Source organism: Trachurus trachurus (genome assembly GCF_905171665.1).
Source record: "Trachurus trachurus genome assembly, chromosome: 15".
In the NCBI taxonomy this organism is placed as follows: Eukaryota; Metazoa; Chordata; class Actinopteri; order Carangiformes; family Carangidae; genus Trachurus; species Trachurus trachurus.
Window position 1 is genome coordinate 10167588 of NC_139906.1, and position 17885 is coordinate 10185472.

A 17885-nucleotide genomic window follows, 5' to 3' on the forward strand; every position below is an offset into this window, starting at 1 on the left:
GAGATACACATAAATTACCAAATCTTAATATAAATATAGTTTCCATCAAGCCCACAATGACAAAAATTTGCTGCATTATCTTTGTTGATTCCTCAGCACTTTTAAAAAAAGACCAATGAGAGACGCGTCAGACATAACCAGTGGACACCATCCATAAGAAAACCCTGTAAAGTCACTGTAACAGGAGGTACAAAGCTTGGTCAGAGAACAAAAACAATTGTCCAATTCATTTTGTGTGGGTAAAATAGTAAAAATGGGGCGCTCCTCGTTCACAAAGTTGGGCCCATGAAGTCATGACCTTGATTACTTTGCATCGCTTTATCTCATAGAACCAGTCAATGACAATCTGGGCTTGCAGTTCACACCAAACACACAACAGTAAGAGTAAAGTAAAAAAATAGGAACTTAAGCAGCAAACAAGATGAGGAGTGATAGCTGCTGTCTTGCTTCATCCAGTGACCTCTTTGGATGTTGTTCTGGACCATGTTTTGTGGTAGCTACTGAGATTCAATCAGGTTTGTTTACATTTCCTGTTTCTTCTCCATTTGCTTCCCCCTTTGACCGAATTAAGTAATTACTTATTGAGCTGATAAAGCCGGGGCACTCACAGTTCCTGTCGCAGCCGTCTGATCTTGGCCTTGGCATCTGCCAGCTCCACGGAGAGATGCTGTCGGCTCTCAGTCCTCCTCATGCTGGGGGAGTCGCCGGGGGACTGCGTCGCACAGGGAGCCAGCGGAGACAACTGCACACAGTCTCTCTCCTGGGTTAACTCCACTATAGTCTGGATGAAAGGAGATAAAACGCCAGGGTCAGGTCATGGGATTTTGGGCTGGTTGGATAAACAGAAAATGCAGGACATGAAGGCAAAGGCTCTGAAGTGGAGGTCAAACCCAGGGCTCAGGGAAAAAAATAAACATGCCGCAAAAACCATTAAAATAAATCATCTCGAATCTGTATTTAGCAGAATCTGAACAGAAGTAACCAGGAACTACTTTCTAAAGCTACAGTTAAATTAAGATACTTGGTTTAGAGCAGAACGGGGTTCGATAATGGGACCAGACTGGACTCCAAAAAAAACCACAGGCAATGGGGCAAAAAGTGCATCCAGAGTCCCACACACAGCCTATTTTGATCTAGTGCCCGTGACAGGAAATGGGATTTTAATTGAGAGCGGCTGGACTACACAGTGATAATCTGGAGGCTATTAGAACCTCCGACACACACACACACACACACACACACACACACACACACACACACACACACACACACACACACACACACACACACACACACACACACACACACACACACACACACACACACACACACACACACACACACACACACACACACACACACACACACACACACACACACACACACACACACCTACAATCAGTAGTGGGCATCTGTACCCTATGGGTTGGAAACTCAATTAATGACGCATATACTCCAAGGGCAAAACACACACACACACACACACACACACACACCCTCCATCCATGAGACAGTTAACAGTTTCAACCCTTCCTTCCTGAGGCTGCTCTCTTGTGGTAATGGCAAAAAAAAAAAGCCAAAAAAAGTTTCCACATAACTCTCCTAAACACAGCCGCTCATTTTCACTGGCAATGCTCTGTTTGTAAAGAAGGTGTAACAGATACCACAAACACACATCTGTACGTTACAACATCCCCCAGGACTAAAAAGAGAAATGCAGAAAATAAACACACACATTTACTGTACCACACTCTCCTTGGTGGGATCTGCTCTGATCTTACTTTGTTGTTCTGCTTACGTCGCTTGGTAATAAAAAACAATCCTTGACGAGGCACAATAAATCTATGTATGTCGTGTGTGTGTACGTTTGCCATTTTGTCATTACCTCCAGCTGTGTGTCTCTTTCATCCACCAGGCGTTTGAGGTGGAAGGCCAGGTTTCTGGAGAGGTTGTCCAGATCCTCAGGAGGCATTTCCCCACTTTCCAGCCACTGCAGGTCCACGACGTTCTCCTGGTTATGAGTCACCTACAATCACAACCGTCCCATTGTTTATAAGACTTTGCAGATCAAGTTATGGAACCAAAAAGGAGGTCAAAGAAGTTAAACATGTTAATTCTCTCCAGTTTTGTTTACTATGCAGGACAAATACCTCTTGGATGTGGGATGCTATGGCAGCTTTGCTGCCAAAATCCAAGATCTGGATACGCTCAATGTACTCTTCCTTCTTCTCGCACTGTAAACAGAGTGGGGGAGGGGTGGAAAAGAGAGGAGAAGAGCCGTTAAAGAGTTAAAGGTTTAGGTGGATGTGGGATCAAGTAGAGGTTAGTAGATCAGCGGTGCAGACACAAAGCAGAAGTTCATCTGATAGACACGGTTCCAGGAAATCAGCAGTCGTATTAAGGAAAGAAATCAAGTCTTCAAACACGAGTTTATCTTCTGGATCAGACAAAGATCATTTTCCTCTCCCTCTGGCAGAAGATGAGTTCAGAACAAGACCGCAGGGCCCATTACTTTGTGCTAATTCTTATTCAGCAACAGGTGCAGCAGCTCCAAGCAGACACAGCATTAGGTCAGAATTGCTCCCATTAACTCAACTCTGGTGTATTTTTGCAAACAATAGAGTTGGTGAAAGGTCAGTGTTCTTGTTTGAAATGCAGTGAGTAAGAGCTGAATAGGGGGCTTTGTCACGAGACAGGAAAAGGTCTGCTATGTACATTCATAACACACAGTATTAGCTGTATGATGAAGTTAGACTTAATTCATTTTATCAGAAGGGAGCAAGTGGCAGCCGTTAAAGGAGGTCAAGACTTCTTCCAAAATTAGATTTATAGGTTTGAAATTGAATTGCTACAGAATGACCCCCTGAAAATAATACAATTCACTCTCACTCTCTCCAAGAGTGATTGGCATCTATTATGAATTTCATAGTTCTTGCTCCTTAAAACCTGAATTATATATGCGTGTGTGAAGTGTGCAAGTGTTTCAATGGAGTAAACTCCTCCTCTTACCTGAACAGCACAGCCGAGCAGCAGCAGCAGCAGCTTCTTCATCTCATCCAGGCCTTGCTCTAGAAAACACAAAAAAAGACATGCCTGTGTCAAACAACAACAAATAAACCACCAACTGTCAATTAATCATCATTGTAATTCTGTCTCGTTCCTGTTTCTGTCTTGTCTGACATTGTGTTTAACTGGTTGTGACTCAAGGAGAAGTAAAACACATGGGGCTGACTAATCCGTTCTGCTGAAAGACGTTTCGCTCGTGGCTTTAACTCAAACAGTTCATTACATCAGAGACCTGATGATTGATGGAGGATGATGACTAGACTGATAGATGATTACATTTGAGATACATTAGTTCCTTTGTGCTTTATGATAATAAACATTGCATTTTTTCAGTTAGTTAAAAAAAATGTTTTGCACTATTATCAAAGTCATCTGCTTCTGTTTTTCCTCATTAAAAGATGTCAGAACAATTAGTGCGACATGGTTGGGGGCGGGGGAGGGTGGCACCTTTTCCTCATTTTACGGCAGACAAAAATTTCCATCCATCCCGTTTATTTCCAGTGAGCTAATTCTTTACGTTTGTTACAATTTCCCCCTATTAAACCTCCGACCTCTAGTTACAATACCACAGTGTTTTCCACAGCGTAGTAGTGGGCTGGCAGGATGAACTCCCAGCCCTCTTCCACATGTCAGGACATATTGTCAGAAACTACAGAAACCCAAAAAACAGCTGCTACCCCAATGCTCCACAGGCCTGAGCTCATCTGTGGGATTTGAGGCTGAGCAACAGTAAACCAGGTGGTGCATGAGTGTGTTTCACTGACTAAGTGGTATGGTATACGCAATTTGTTGTGTATTCTGTGTCGATGACTGTGCGCTTCCCCTATTTCTAGCTGTGTGTGTGTGTGCGTGTGTATGTGTGATAAGCCAGCTCATCATGTGGTCCAGGGGGTAGTGAGTGCTAACACTGTCCGGCTCTAATAACAATAAATCCAGATTAGTGACAGCATGCTTTCTGTGGAGGGTGGTCTGTTTTCCTCTCAGTTTAATGGGCCAATCATCACAGCAGGAACAGTTTAATCGCAGTCATACAGAAAGAATACGCATTTACCATTTGTGTCTCTTTCCAAATAATTTACAATGATAATAATAATAAAAAATCTAATCGAATGAGAAAATTACAAAAAACATCTTCATAGTTATTGCAAATTTTAGCATCATCTCCCAAAATGAATTTTCTGGAGAGAGAGAGAGGAATGTGATTGTCTGCGTAAAGCATCAATATAGAGAGTGACAAACAAACCGCCCATCAGTTCCTATGGGAGTGGCTCAGTGCATCAAACACAATGTGTCTCATTGTGTGAGAGATTCTGTGAAATTGATGGAAGGAGCCCAACAATCAGATCAATGCCCCTCGCTCTCATTCCCCTTGAATCAATAGAGACACACAAAGTCAGTGTATTATTGAGCAACAGAGACCTCCCTCTGGTCACGGCGTGGCAGGTTAGACCTTCACCTTTTAAGATGGGAGATCAGGATTATTCTCATCATCATGACAGTTAATAATTGGATACAGGCCCAAGCCGCGGCGAGTGCTAGTGCTTGAATTAGGTTTGTGAACAAGTCGACACTGACAGTTGTAGAAACCTGTTGTGTTGGACACCATGAATGTGAAGAAAACACATCATATATCAGAAAGTCTGGATGCTTCTTCTCTCTCAAGCTCTCTCTTCGTTTTTTATTCAAGTGCCCCTGTTACATAATGTGTGAGCAAGAGTGCAACACTGAATGCCTTCAGGAGAGCCTGTCTCACACATTATGTCCCGAAATGATCGCATCTCGCCCCCTCCTCTCTGTGACAGCAGCGTTTCCACCTTTTCATTGAGAGAGGCTGTTCTGACCCTTCTGCCCTCCACTATAAATAACAGACAACGCATTATACAAACTCGTTTTTTTTTTTTGTCCAGTCCTTCAGCAGCTGGAGCTACCTTACTAATGGTGTGCATAAATGACATGGCTTTCTGAAATCTTGAAATCCTTAAAATGATTAAATACGTTTTTATTACTTCTGGGAAACATTTTGTCACCCATGAACTTCAACATGTTAAAAGTGAATATTGTGCTTTACTTAGTCAGTCTCTCAATACTTGAGAAAAATACTAAATGTCTGAATTCATCAGCAGCAGCTACAATTATCATATAAAAAAGAAATATTACAGAGTAGACATGAAGAATATATGAGTAAATCTGAGCCTCGAAGGGTGACAGGCTGATAAAACATAATTCTCACTGCTGCAAGGGCTTACCAGTTCTCTATTAGCCATAGGAGCCCATTCTAGTCAGGGAAAGGATTTAGCTCAGCAAATCTACTGGAGCAACGAAGGAAAGATAAGGGACCTCATAGGATAAATAATTTATAAAGCTGGAGTGGGAGAACAAGAAGGAGAAACGGTAAGGGGGAGAGATGAAAGGCAGAGAGACAAAAGAGGGAAAGCACCACGGAGTATACGCAACACAAACACAAGGGAAGAAGAATATAGAAATAGAGAAACCAAGAGAGAGAACGAGAGCGGGCAGGAGGGAGGCAAGGTTGAAAATAGACAATAGAAATCTCCCTGAAGCAGCAGCAGCAGCAGCAGCAGCGAAGGAGGTGCTACCCATCTCTCTACCAGCCTCATCTTTCCCCTATCCCTGTCTTCCTTCCCTCTAACGTACACACTCACTCTATCGATAAATTTATTCTCTGCAACATACATCCACCCTTCCTTCCTTCCTTCCTTCCTTCCTCCCGTCCTTCCCTCAGCATTGTTACGAATCATCTGCGTCTCTTATGAGTTTGCATTCACTCATCTAGGCTTCCTTTTTCACCTCCTTTCCTCCCTCCCTGTGTTATCCTCTTAGCAGGAAACCAGAGGTCAGAGGGACAGTGACTAACCCTTCTTCCTGCGATGCCATTGTTAATTTGTCTGTGCGGATATGAGTAAATAAGAAGGGAGGGGGGAAAAAAAGAGAATGTGCGCTTGCGTGCGTGTCTGTGCAATCCTCTGCCACGACGAATGGAGTCATGCAGGCTCCACTGACTCGCATGTCAGTGATAAAACTAGTAAAGGCAATCTGATATTGCTTTGACAGCACGCCACAGTGTGTTTGACCATTTCACTGGATCACAGAGGACAGAGATGCCTGAACCTTATTTTCAGGGCAGTTGTGCTTTATGAGACAAGAAGATGCAGCGTCAAGTGACATCAAAGACAAACAGCCTGCAGCCGAGGTCAGAGTCATGAGCTGCCTGCCAGTCGACGCACGCAAACCCAGTCTGAGGGGGCTCCGCTCCGCACAGTGACCGCTGCACACGCTCGGCTGTAGATAACCATAAAGAAGAAACATTATAGAAGAATACAAGAAACTGTTTCAAAGTTAACCCAGATCTTGTATATCCCAGTCATACGCACACACACACAATTCTGTCTATTGTTTCTTATGGAGACATTGGACACCACAACACTATGAAAGCAGACTGTGTAAACACACCAGACATTCGCCGACACACAGAACACTGTTTAACTCTTCTAGTAAAAATAGTAGGCCTGACTTTTTTCTGAACCACACATGCACACACACACACGCACACACACAGACGCGCCTGTCAAGCCCCTCGTTTTATGTTTTCTGTCAGCTGTCAAGGGAACAACAGTTGTCTCGCCTGTTGTTGCTACTGCTCTATTAATTTCTGCTTATGACTTGGTGTAGTCATCTAAAACCATCTTTTGTCTTCAATATGTTTGGCTTTTATTTATTCAGAAAACCTGTATCAATAATAAAACATAAATAAATCTGGATTGCATGTAGGATTTTTAAGTGGCAGGCTGTCAACTGTGCAATGTTTTCCTTCAGTAGCACAGAGAGGATATGACTTTTTTCTGCTCAGTCATGGTATATTTATTGCTCCGTATTCATTATGAATTGCAGATGCAGACTGTATTCACTCAAAGATAACTACTGACGGCGTGCAGCTACATCAGGGAACAGTTTGAGGGGTGGCAGCGAGCACTGATAGTCATAAACACATTTTGAGGGCAAAGACTTTGCAGAAAATCCACAGGCTTTATGACAGACCAGACAAAGGCAGCACTATGTTTTTGTTTGTTTGTGTGTGTCTGCGTGTGTTCATGTGTGCGCCGCCGACATGTGCATGCAAGCATACTCGCTAAACACTACTTGCATGCAGAAATGAGTGTGTGTGTGTCTGTGCATCTCACTGAGCGTGTATATACAAGGCAGACTGGGGTAAATCAGAGCCTGGGGCGCTGGGTGGGTGGGTGGGTGTGGTGGTGGTGGTGGTGGTGAGGGGGGGTACTACAGTGCATTCCCACTGTTCAGTGTTGTGAAGACACCCCTCCCCCATCCACTGCCTAAACACACACACGTGCGTGCACTCACACACACGCAGAGTCGTCCCCTGCCCCCTAATGAGAGCATAATAAAAGCCACATGGCCAATGACTTTCAGCTGGCGGCCGCTGGGCCACAGAGCCAGACTGCACAGCCACCGCTGCTCTGACTGGCTGAATGGCTGACTTACTGACTGATTATCTGACAAGCTAGAGGGTAAAGGGCAAAGGAAACCCTGAGGAATGCAGTCTAATATCTTTTTTTTTTTTTTTTTTTTTTTGGCCTGCTCTGGTCCACTTGCTCCGAGCTGCCCTCTTCTCTTGTCTGCAGCACCGACTTTAAAATTCACTTAGCAACTCGCCTCAGTCGTGTTTAAGGTCATTGTGTGAGGCTGCACATACAGTAGATCTTCACAAACGCACTGTTGTGAAAGTGTCTGGTGGGATAAACAGACAGTTCTGTTACTCAATGACTCTGTCTTAGCTTCAAAATAACTTAAAGGGATAGTTCAACATTTTGGCAAAATGGCCCATTGCCATAATCCCTATAGTTTTAGCAGTAGGTTTGTTACCTTTTATCGTTGGTGCAAGCTATTTTTAGAACGGCAGAGCAGAGCCGCAAGCTGCTCAGAGCTACGCTACGGAGGCATGGGATTTCTTGATTTCCCTCATCAAACTCATCAAATACCCCAAGTTGTGACCTGTACATTCACCATGCTATGAGATAATAATGGAACGTTACTGCTTGCTGAAAAACTGCTTCCTACGAGAACGCACATCAGCGGTTTTGCATGAATTTGCCTCGAAAACAACTCTGTCTCGTATTGTTCCGTTATTATCTCATAGCGTGGTGAATGTGCAGGTCACAACTTGTCCATCAGAGCGTTTTGAAGTTGTTGGATTGTGTATTTGATGAGTTTGATGAGGGAAACCAAGAAATCCCATTAGCCTCCGTAGCGTAGCTCTGAGCAGCTCACGGCTCTGCTCCACCGTTCTAAAAACAGCTTGCACCGACAATTAAAGGTAACGAACCTACTGCTATGACTATAGGGATTATGGCAAAGGGCCAATTTGCTAAAATGTTGAACTATCCCTTTAACTTTTTTTAACAATTAGGAGAAGCACCACTGAAAGACTGGAAGCTGTTTAATAACTGAAGTTATAATAATAGTTGTGAAGTTGACGGTTGTATAAATGTTTACGATAACTGGAGTACTAACATATTTATAATGCAATAAACCAAAAACTAAAGCAGTGTTTGTTTTAAAGTGATGAAACCTGTCGTCACCGTTACTTTGGCAGAGCGGTGGTTGGTTTTATCCCTTAGGTAAATCAACAACCAAGTAATCCTTGCATGAAACAGAAACACAAATGTGTGCTCACTCTCTGCAGCTCCTTTTGTTCGTCTGTTTACCCGTCATGCCAGTGGGGGCAGAGGAAAATTAAAAGAGGTAACTGTGACCACTGAAAAGTGATGAAAACCGCAACACAACAGTGGAAAGCCTGTGGCGAAAGAGTGGAGGCAAAGGCAGTGGAGGGAGGAGAGGCCGTTTTGTCTGCTTAAAAAAAACAAAAAAACATATATCTTTCAATGAGCTCTGCAGCTGTGCCTGGAAACAATTCACTCTGAAGAGCTAATAATTACATCTGCTGAGATGTACATTAAGGCAACAAACAATTGTGTGGATCTTTGTGTGTTTTCCAAAAGTAAAAAACAACCATTGCAGTGTGTTTCTAGTGGTTTTAGCAAAGGTTTTGCAGTGGGGGGGGACCATTGTGCCAATAACTGATTCATGTGGGCTGGAAAGTAAAAGTTTGCTCGACACATGGTTCTCCTTTTGTCCACACGAACCTTTTATTTCCACAAATAGCACACCATGATCGTACATGATGATCTGCTAATGGTTATCTTCTCTGCTCAGAGGCTTCATCATGGTTACATTGGAATATCAAGTAGCACTTGGAGGTGCACGGGTCAAGCAGCTCAAAAATGTTTTCCTGAAATGCCTGACCCTGCACTTTTGATGCTAGGCCACTCAGATATATCAAATAACATTACTAGGTTCAGAAGGTCAAAGCTTTGCTGCAAAATGATTAAATTGGGTTTTGAATTTAACACTTCGAGTAATAAAAGACGGCAGGTGTGGGAAGAAATTAGAAACTTGGGTTTTGTCCCTTTAACAAACCCATCAATCTCCCATCACCTCAACAATAAAATATGAATTTTCCCCTTTAACTCTGCCATCATGTCCAATTTGTAGCAGCATTGATTATATTTGAAACACACGGCTAATTACTGAGTACATTGCTAAACAAAGAAAAGAGGTATATGTACATCTACAGCTTGTTGCTCGAAACGAAAAACAAAACAAAACAATGGACAATTAAAACATGTCTATTGTTGAATCTAATGAAGTTCCAAAAACACTGCAAAATGATGTGGTGGTATTGTTTTTAGACACTTACCAGAGAGAGGGTTTCGGCCCAGTACCAGCACGTCTGGTAAAGGCATCATCACCAGTTGCTGGAGAGTCTCCTGTCACACAAAGAAAAGAAATATAAAATCAAGGTCAGAGGGGAAGAGTTGAAGCACTTACAGTTTTTACAAGTGACTGCTGAAATAATTGTAATTCCCAGAGTGCGACTAAACCTTTCCATGTACAGTGTCTATTTTAGCCAAGAAAGCAGAGGTTTCTAGAGCAGGGCAGCATCCCAGAGAGTTATGAGCATTACAGTAAGAATACACTATAACGACAGTCCCCAGGGCTCTGACATGAGACTGTAATATCATCTCCAATCAAAGACGGTAACAGAGTCTACCAGGCCTGAGGTGCAGCGTGGGCAAGGTGTTCACTTCCAAAGATTGACGACAGCCAAGGGACACCAGCCGTATCAATCTTCTGTGGTGGACAGCCGAGGTGGTCTCATGTGTATTAGTGGTGTTATCTGATGTGTATGGGTGTGAGTGTGCGCGTCTATGATAATGCATGTGATGGTGGTATTTATGTGGGTTAAATTGCTGGTGTGGGTTATTATGCCGTGAGCCCCCACCCACCCCCCACCCCCCATCCCTCCATTCACATGTCAATCATGAAAACTAAAATGAAATCATGAGCTGCAAGTCACAACACTCAGACAGACATGATGCACATGCGCACACATGTTGAAGTTTTTATTTGAGTTGAAACATTTCATGTTACGGCAATTTGCAATAGACCACAAACTATCAGCATTAACAAATTACTCACATTTCCATCTTCACATATTCCAAATGTTTGCCCTAGCTGTGACGCCAAGTGCATTCACTTCACTTTGTCTAGTGATGCTGCATCATAAATTGTACATGTCGGCTGTGACTCAACAACAGCCTGCCAAAAATATTTTCATGGTCCTAACCTTTAAAGCAGTATAAACCAAGTCCAAACCACAGTTGTTTTAAAAGACGGGGCCAGTTTTCTTTAAGCAGAAAGGACATGAAGTTAGGATAACATGAATATTTCATATCTACCTGATGGCAGTGAACAATCTGAACTCGTCTGACCCGACGCTTCAACTATGCTATGCAGGTTACTGCTGAAGTCATGACAAAGAGGCTTATATAAGGGTTTTGGAAAAAAAACCCTCTCCCCCCTACCCCACTGTAACCATCTGCCCTATACATATTGCATTACCTCATGGAAACCTGACATCACTGGATGGTTTTGATTGGTTCAAAATAGAGCCACATCTGTGCAGCTTTCTTAAAATAATCAAGTTGACCAAGATGTGATTAATTAAAAACTGAAGCCTTAACATAGCTTCCACATATTTCTAACTTGGCTGCCTCAGAATCACACTGTGGAAGCAAAAAGTGCAGCAGGGACATAAAAAATAAAATCCCTGCGACTCGCCACTGCTGAGACCGGGTCAAGGAGAGGACACTGCATTCACAAGCACATTCTTTACACATCACAGGCTTATATACAAGCAACATAATATATCTGTCACTAGATTCAGCACCTGGCTTTGGACAAATGAGCTCCAGATTGAGTGTGACCTGCCCCTGCCATGATGATTTAAACCATAATATGCTATACGTTTGATAATATACATGGCATCAGTGCAACTATGTAAAGACCTGAGATCTGTGACCCTGTCATTCCCATTAATTATACACCATTTACTATACTATGCATCATACATAAATGATATTTTACGCAGGTTAACTATACATCAATGCACCCGTTTGAAAATGCTTTGCTTTGTTACACCTTGATCTGATAAAATGTTATATTACTGTTCTTTCTTACAACACTTTAATACTGTAATCCATACCTGCCTCCCAACACAATGCACTTGTGTTTGAGGAACCAACACGTCATTGTTTCTCCACGCCAAGGGAAATTTATTCAGTTCAGTTGCAAACACAATTTCAGCTCCATCCGCCTTATCAGAGCCTGCAGCACAGGCAGCTCTGATGCCTGTGGTCGTCTAAACCTTTGTTGGCTGTTTGATTTGATGCAGACACAGAAAACCGCTGGTTTACAGAGTGAGATGTGGAGAACAGGGCGACAGATGGCCAGTGCATCACTCACATCTGGTTTCAAACAGATAATAACAACACAGACACACAGATAAAGAATCTGAAATAATATAAAATATACTGTAGTGCAAAGTATTTCTATTATTTGCCCCCACCTGGGTTTAATTAAAGGTGGGTCAAGTTTTGAGACTTAATCCATGAAATGTATGTGGTAGAAACCTGGCAGGGTATGAATCATGGTGCTTCTCCATTAGGACTATAATATGATAATGCTCATTAAGATGCTCATTATCAGACCCACTTCAATACATTAGCTCATCTTTAAAAAAAAAAAAAAAAAAAAAAGGGAATATTCCCACTTCATTTATTCAAGAGGAGACCCAGATCATGATGGATCTAGGCTTTAAACTCCAGACATGCCCTGAGAGGCCTCCATGACCCGAGGTGAAGGTCAGAGTTTGGGTTGCAGTGACGGTCAGTCATGGTTATTAGGTTAGGGGCATGGTTGCCATGGTTTCTTGTCAGCGGTGATAAGAGCACTGACCCCAATTGCCCTGTCTGTCTGTCTGTCTGTCTATCTCTCTGTCAACACTGGTGTATGAGGCATGCAGAGAAAGAGGTTGTGGTGCATTATGATGCCATCCTTCAAAAGAAATAACAAGGCCACACATGTCCAAACATGTCAACTAAAAACATATGAGACGATTACCTTTATACTTTATGTATTTTCATTATTTGTCGTAATGTATTAGATTAGATTAGATAAAACTTTATTCATGGCCGAATAATTTCCTTCGGGATGAATAAAGTTTTATCTAATCTAATCTAATCTAATCTAATACATTACGACAAATAATGAAAATACCAGCAAAATGTTTTATGAATGCAAAGAGAATAATGTAATAGCAAAAACAAATCTGATAATGATGATACACTGCGATGGTAATAACAATCATGACTAATATCAAGCAGTTCCAGTCCAGAAATGACCACAGACTGAGACAGATTGACTCACCAAGCGTCAGACAGAATAATCAGCATCGCTCAGACAGCCACAGTTGGTGTCTCACAGAGAGGCATTTGGTGCGCCTGACAGCCAATTCACCATGTAGAACTTGTGGAGAACACTCGAAGCAAAAATCTGCCAAGACTAAAAAGGGCAAAGGGACCAGAATCTGCATCTACAGAGGAAGCCGTGAAGCTCTCAGACATTCTGGGACATCTCCCAAGTCGTTTCTCTGCAGCATTCAGACAGAAGCGTATCGGCCCGATTCCTTTGTGGTTTTATGAAATGCCACACGCTCGGGGCGCTGGCTTAGGAAAACACGGACCATCAGTGTTCATGTAACACCTTGGATTTGTGATGCTGTGAACTTCTTAATACACAGACTCAAAGTCACGGCATACAGAGCCCAGATCAGTGTTGTCTTGGTGCTCATTGTGTTTTCGTTTTTTTTTTACGCTTCATAGTAAATGATGAGTCACCACAAAGAGCTTTTCTCACTCTCTCCATAGCCACCTGTCCCACCACCACTGACCACTGCTCACCGCTAACTCGCCCTCACACCTGTCCCCCTCAATGGCAGCATGTGTTTGCTGTGCAAGCACAACATTTCAGGCTGTCACACTTTTCATAGCACCTAAACAAACAGTAATTACACCTCCATTCATGGGTGTGCAGATACAGGCCCACACTGCTGGGATTCAAGTATTAGGCTTTAATGTTACCATCCCAGGCGGCACATTTTTGGCAAAATTATAAAAATCGGAGAATATCTGGTAAGTATTAGACAGTAATCAATTACATAAGTTATTTGACATATCAATGATGAAATTTGGTCATCCGTGTATGGAACAGGGGCCAAAATTTGCCCAAATTAGTCTCAAACAACGGTCTATTTAACGATTTTGGTGATTCCTGATTGGACGAAGGGGGTTCGGTGCTTATCAGTTGGGCAATTCGAGAAAAAAAAGTCGTAAGTCCCGCCGCCTGGGATGGCCACTTTAAATGAACACAACAACATCCATATATCACTTTCAATACAAACACATTGTGTAGTTTTGGCCCACTCGCTCGGGCCCAAGATGATTCATTTAAACCAGTTTCCTCTCAGTTTAAAAGCTCGCAGTGGAACGATCTGCATTGTGCACAGTCGTGAGCTTGGTGCAACACTATACCTATTCAGTTCCACTTTTCCTTCCTGTCCTTCCCTTCACAAAGGAGTCCACTGAGCTGCTCTTGTTCCTCAGCGTTTCTCTGATCTTCGACGAGAGCTTCCTGTGATGCATTTACTCCTTTACTTTGAATCTGTGGTCCGTATAACATTAAACTGCAGTTAAAAGACAGATTGCAGCGCTATAGGACCTAATGCACAAGAGATGTTTGATAGATGCCGAGAGTAGTAACCACACTGTTTCCTTCCTGGAGAGCCTGGCACAGTCACAGCTTCATCCCTCTCTCCCCCGATGGGCACAAAGTGGTGTAAAATGTCTATATTTTGTGCCATATGGAGAGCGAAATGAAATCACCACTTACAAAACGACATGGTTCTGACTGCCCAAGGAGCCAGAAATAGCCATTAGATGGAGGTTGTCAACAAGAACAAGAGCTGCAAACTAAGGCACTCAAGTCCAAACCAACTTTATTTCCATCTAGCTAAAAACTGGAGCATGTGGTGCCACCTTAAATATAATGCTGGTCAAATGCACTGTATTTTTTGAGGGATGTGGGTAATAACATGCTTTGAGGATTAGCTGCAGGCTATTAACAAAGCTAAACTACAGTAGCCTAACATGCTTCTTGGATTAACTGGCAAAGGCTTAGCTCTCATACATAAAACATGACGGACACTGCAGGAGGAAGAGGGACCAGCCACCACACTGAGCGTGTCATGGCGATGTGCTTCCAACACTGAGACGCGTGCACGTGCGCACAAATGCTAACACATATTTCAAATGGAAAATGCTATGGCTGTGACAGCACAGGCGTCCTTGGCTTGGTCACTTTTTTTGTCGCTCTTCACTTTTCAATATCTCAATCGCTACGCATAGGGAATAGGCCAGTCAATTAAATGTTCAAAAAAGCCAATATTCATGCAGAGAGGGGAGTGAGTGATGAGGCAGAAGAAATGGTGGGGGAGGACGGAGGAAGAAAAAAAATACAAATGGAGATGGGGGGGAAAGTGAGAAAGAGAGAGAGAGATGCAGCTTTGATCCCATCACTTCTCACTCCAGGCACGCAGGGCTGAGCTGCCTCCTCCTCCTCCTCCTCTCTTCCTCCCCTTCTCAACATCTTTCCTTCACCTCCTCCTCCCCCCCAACCAACCCCCTCCCTTTCCTGACACTGTATTGCTGTATTATTGATTCCAGCACGATTCACAGCTCCTCATACACTGGCTCATTTTTCCATCCCCACAGAGACATTTTAAACAGACGAGGTCTCGGTGAAAGGTGGAGCTCGTCAAACACGATGGAATTTACTCACTCGTAATGTTTTGTCTGTATGAAAACAACGTGCAAAAAGATGTGCCTTTGTGTACATGGCAGCTGAGTGATGATATCGTCAAGAAAAGCTCTGCTGTTTCAGACTGTTGACAACTGAAAATACTTTCCTTGCTACAGCAGATTTCAAGCAGACACATATGGATGGGGCTTTGCATCCAACTCTATTGTCTTAACCTGAATGTGGCTGAATGGACATCTGCTGAGAGTTGAGATAATGTTCATCTGGTTGAGACAGTAGACCACACACACACACACACATACCATACAGACGCAATACATGGCAAGGGCCGTGTTCACATAAATGGCGCATGATCTCTATGAGTAGGTAAGCATGTCTGTGTGTGTGTGTACACGCCTCTATTAAATTGGTGTCAGTGGAAAGGTTATAAGGCTGCTGTGTTTCTGTCTCACAGGAGCCCTGTCTGTTAAAGTAGTGCTCCCCCAACACACACACACACACACACACACACACACACACCTCCCTACAACTCCTTCCCATCTATCCACCAAAGCACAAGTTCCGCTACCGGCACAGCTTTAACAGGGGACTAATTGTACTGCTGCTCTGTGTGTGTGTGCGTCTGTGTGCATGCGCGTGTGTGTACAAATTCTGCCTGAGCACTGAATCACGCCCATTCTGCAGACATGCAGCGTTACCATAGAAACGAGGAGATGGGTTTACTCTCCCAATGCTTGTGAGACTGACGCTCCGTAGTACAGTACATGTTCAAACTCACATGCACGCACACACACACACGTACACGCACACACACACACACACACACACACGTAAGCCCTCTCCTGGGTACGGCACTGCGGACTTCTCTCCTGCTGAAAAACTGCAGAGATTATTATGAACTTGAAAAGGTTATTACCACCAACAATGGGAAGGAGCATGCTTCCTCTTCCTCTCACATCTAACACACACACACACACACACACACACACACACACATGCACCACAGAGAGAAACCTTTTAACACCAGATCTCACAACATCCCTGTGAGCTGAATCAATGCTAATAAAGCTTTCCCTGCTGTTTAGAACATAATAGCTCACTAGATGAGTGACTGAATCCTTTTTTTTTTCTTCCTCGACTCAAACTCTAGTATGAACATTGTAAAAGGAAAAACAACAATGATCTCAAGGGTCTATCGATGAAAGCCAAACATGAGCAGCTAATTCAGGGTTAAATTAACAAGGGTAACTCAAAATGTTTACAAAGCTAAGAGCACTTAGCATGTCTTTTAATCTAGAGTCGATTGATGATCTGCACAAAGAAGATAAAAAAGAACAGCCTCAATGACTACGCAGTGTTAAATCTCCTCAATGAAACGTCGTTATCGAATGTTGAATGGCATTTAACTGGAAAAATAGAAAGAAAATAAAGACAGTGTGCTTGGACTACTAATTAATTACATCAACAGTTTCTCTCGACAGTAAACTCCACTGGAAACGGCAGCAGTTGGGGTCTACTGTTGACCAGATGGACAGATCATCTATTACATGAGGAGGAGGAGAGAACGAGCCATTAGTAGCCCGTTTCTATTGTTCTGTTCTGTTATCTATCGGCTAGAGTGCTTTTTACAACCACCGAGCCCCGAGGCTGAACGAGTGGACGGGTTGATCCTCCTGCTCGTCTCAAAGGTGGGAGGCAGGTGGGCTGGGGAGGGAGCGCAACACCTCCGCCCCCGTCCCACCACCACCACCACCACTACCCCAGGGCTCGGCTCAGCACACACACATTTCACTGAGAGCAATTAAAGTTTCTTGCAAATTGTTGTGATTCAAATGAAGCTTGATTGTTTCAGGTGATATATTGTTTTCAATCCAGTTTAATTTGCTTGAAAGGTTTGTAGCAATAAAGTTGCTGAGCAGCTGCAGTGATTGTTCTGTGCACTGACAATTTAGAGAAAATGGGCCTCCTTTCATTCCACCGTTTTGTGGCATAAAAGGTGCGACTACTTAACTACTACCGTTTAAATTCATTCAATCGGTTGATATTTTTTTTAACTTTTAAGGCTGTATTTTATTTTTTCAACCACACAGCAATGACTGCAGACACCACACACACGCTCTGGTTCAGCGATGGAAAACAAAATACGCAGCTTCCAGCTTCCCCTTAATTCACCATTTCTGCTAGCAGCTAAAAATAGCTCCCTTCAAGCATATGGGAACCTACTCTACATCATAACTGCCACGATTTCCCCTTCACACACACCCACACACACACCCACACACACACAAAAGTCCTAAGTTCTTGCAGACATGTATGAATACTTACATGGCAGTGTGTTATTTTGGTGAACCCAACTTCCAGGTCCCACTTTTGGCTGTGATTACATGATGTGACTGGTGAGTGGCTCTGGGTGTAAAACCTTCACATGATGAAGGCTGTTACTGAATAAGTGAACAGGCGCTTAGAACAGGTGGCTGATGGGAAAGCAATATGCAATACTTGAA

General features: G+C 43.1%; 1 protein-coding gene across 1 annotated transcript in view; it reads right to left on the reverse strand.

The window, feature by feature from the left end:
* The window catches only part of ccdc88ab (coiled-coil domain containing 88Ab), a 67193-nt gene that overhangs the window by 30786 nt on the left and 18522 nt on the right, over positions 1 to 17885 (reverse strand). Inside the window, exons 4-8 of the mRNA XM_083988722.1 lie at positions 9863 to 9932; positions 3010 to 3068; positions 2151 to 2234; positions 1886 to 2026; positions 609 to 781 (exon numbers count right to left, since the gene is read on the reverse strand). Coding sequence (XP_083844848.1) covers positions 609 to 781; positions 1886 to 2026; positions 2151 to 2234; positions 3010 to 3068; positions 9863 to 9932 — 527 coding nt within the window. The remainder of the gene's footprint in view (positions 1 to 608; positions 782 to 1885; positions 2027 to 2150; positions 2235 to 3009; positions 3069 to 9862; positions 9933 to 17885) is intronic.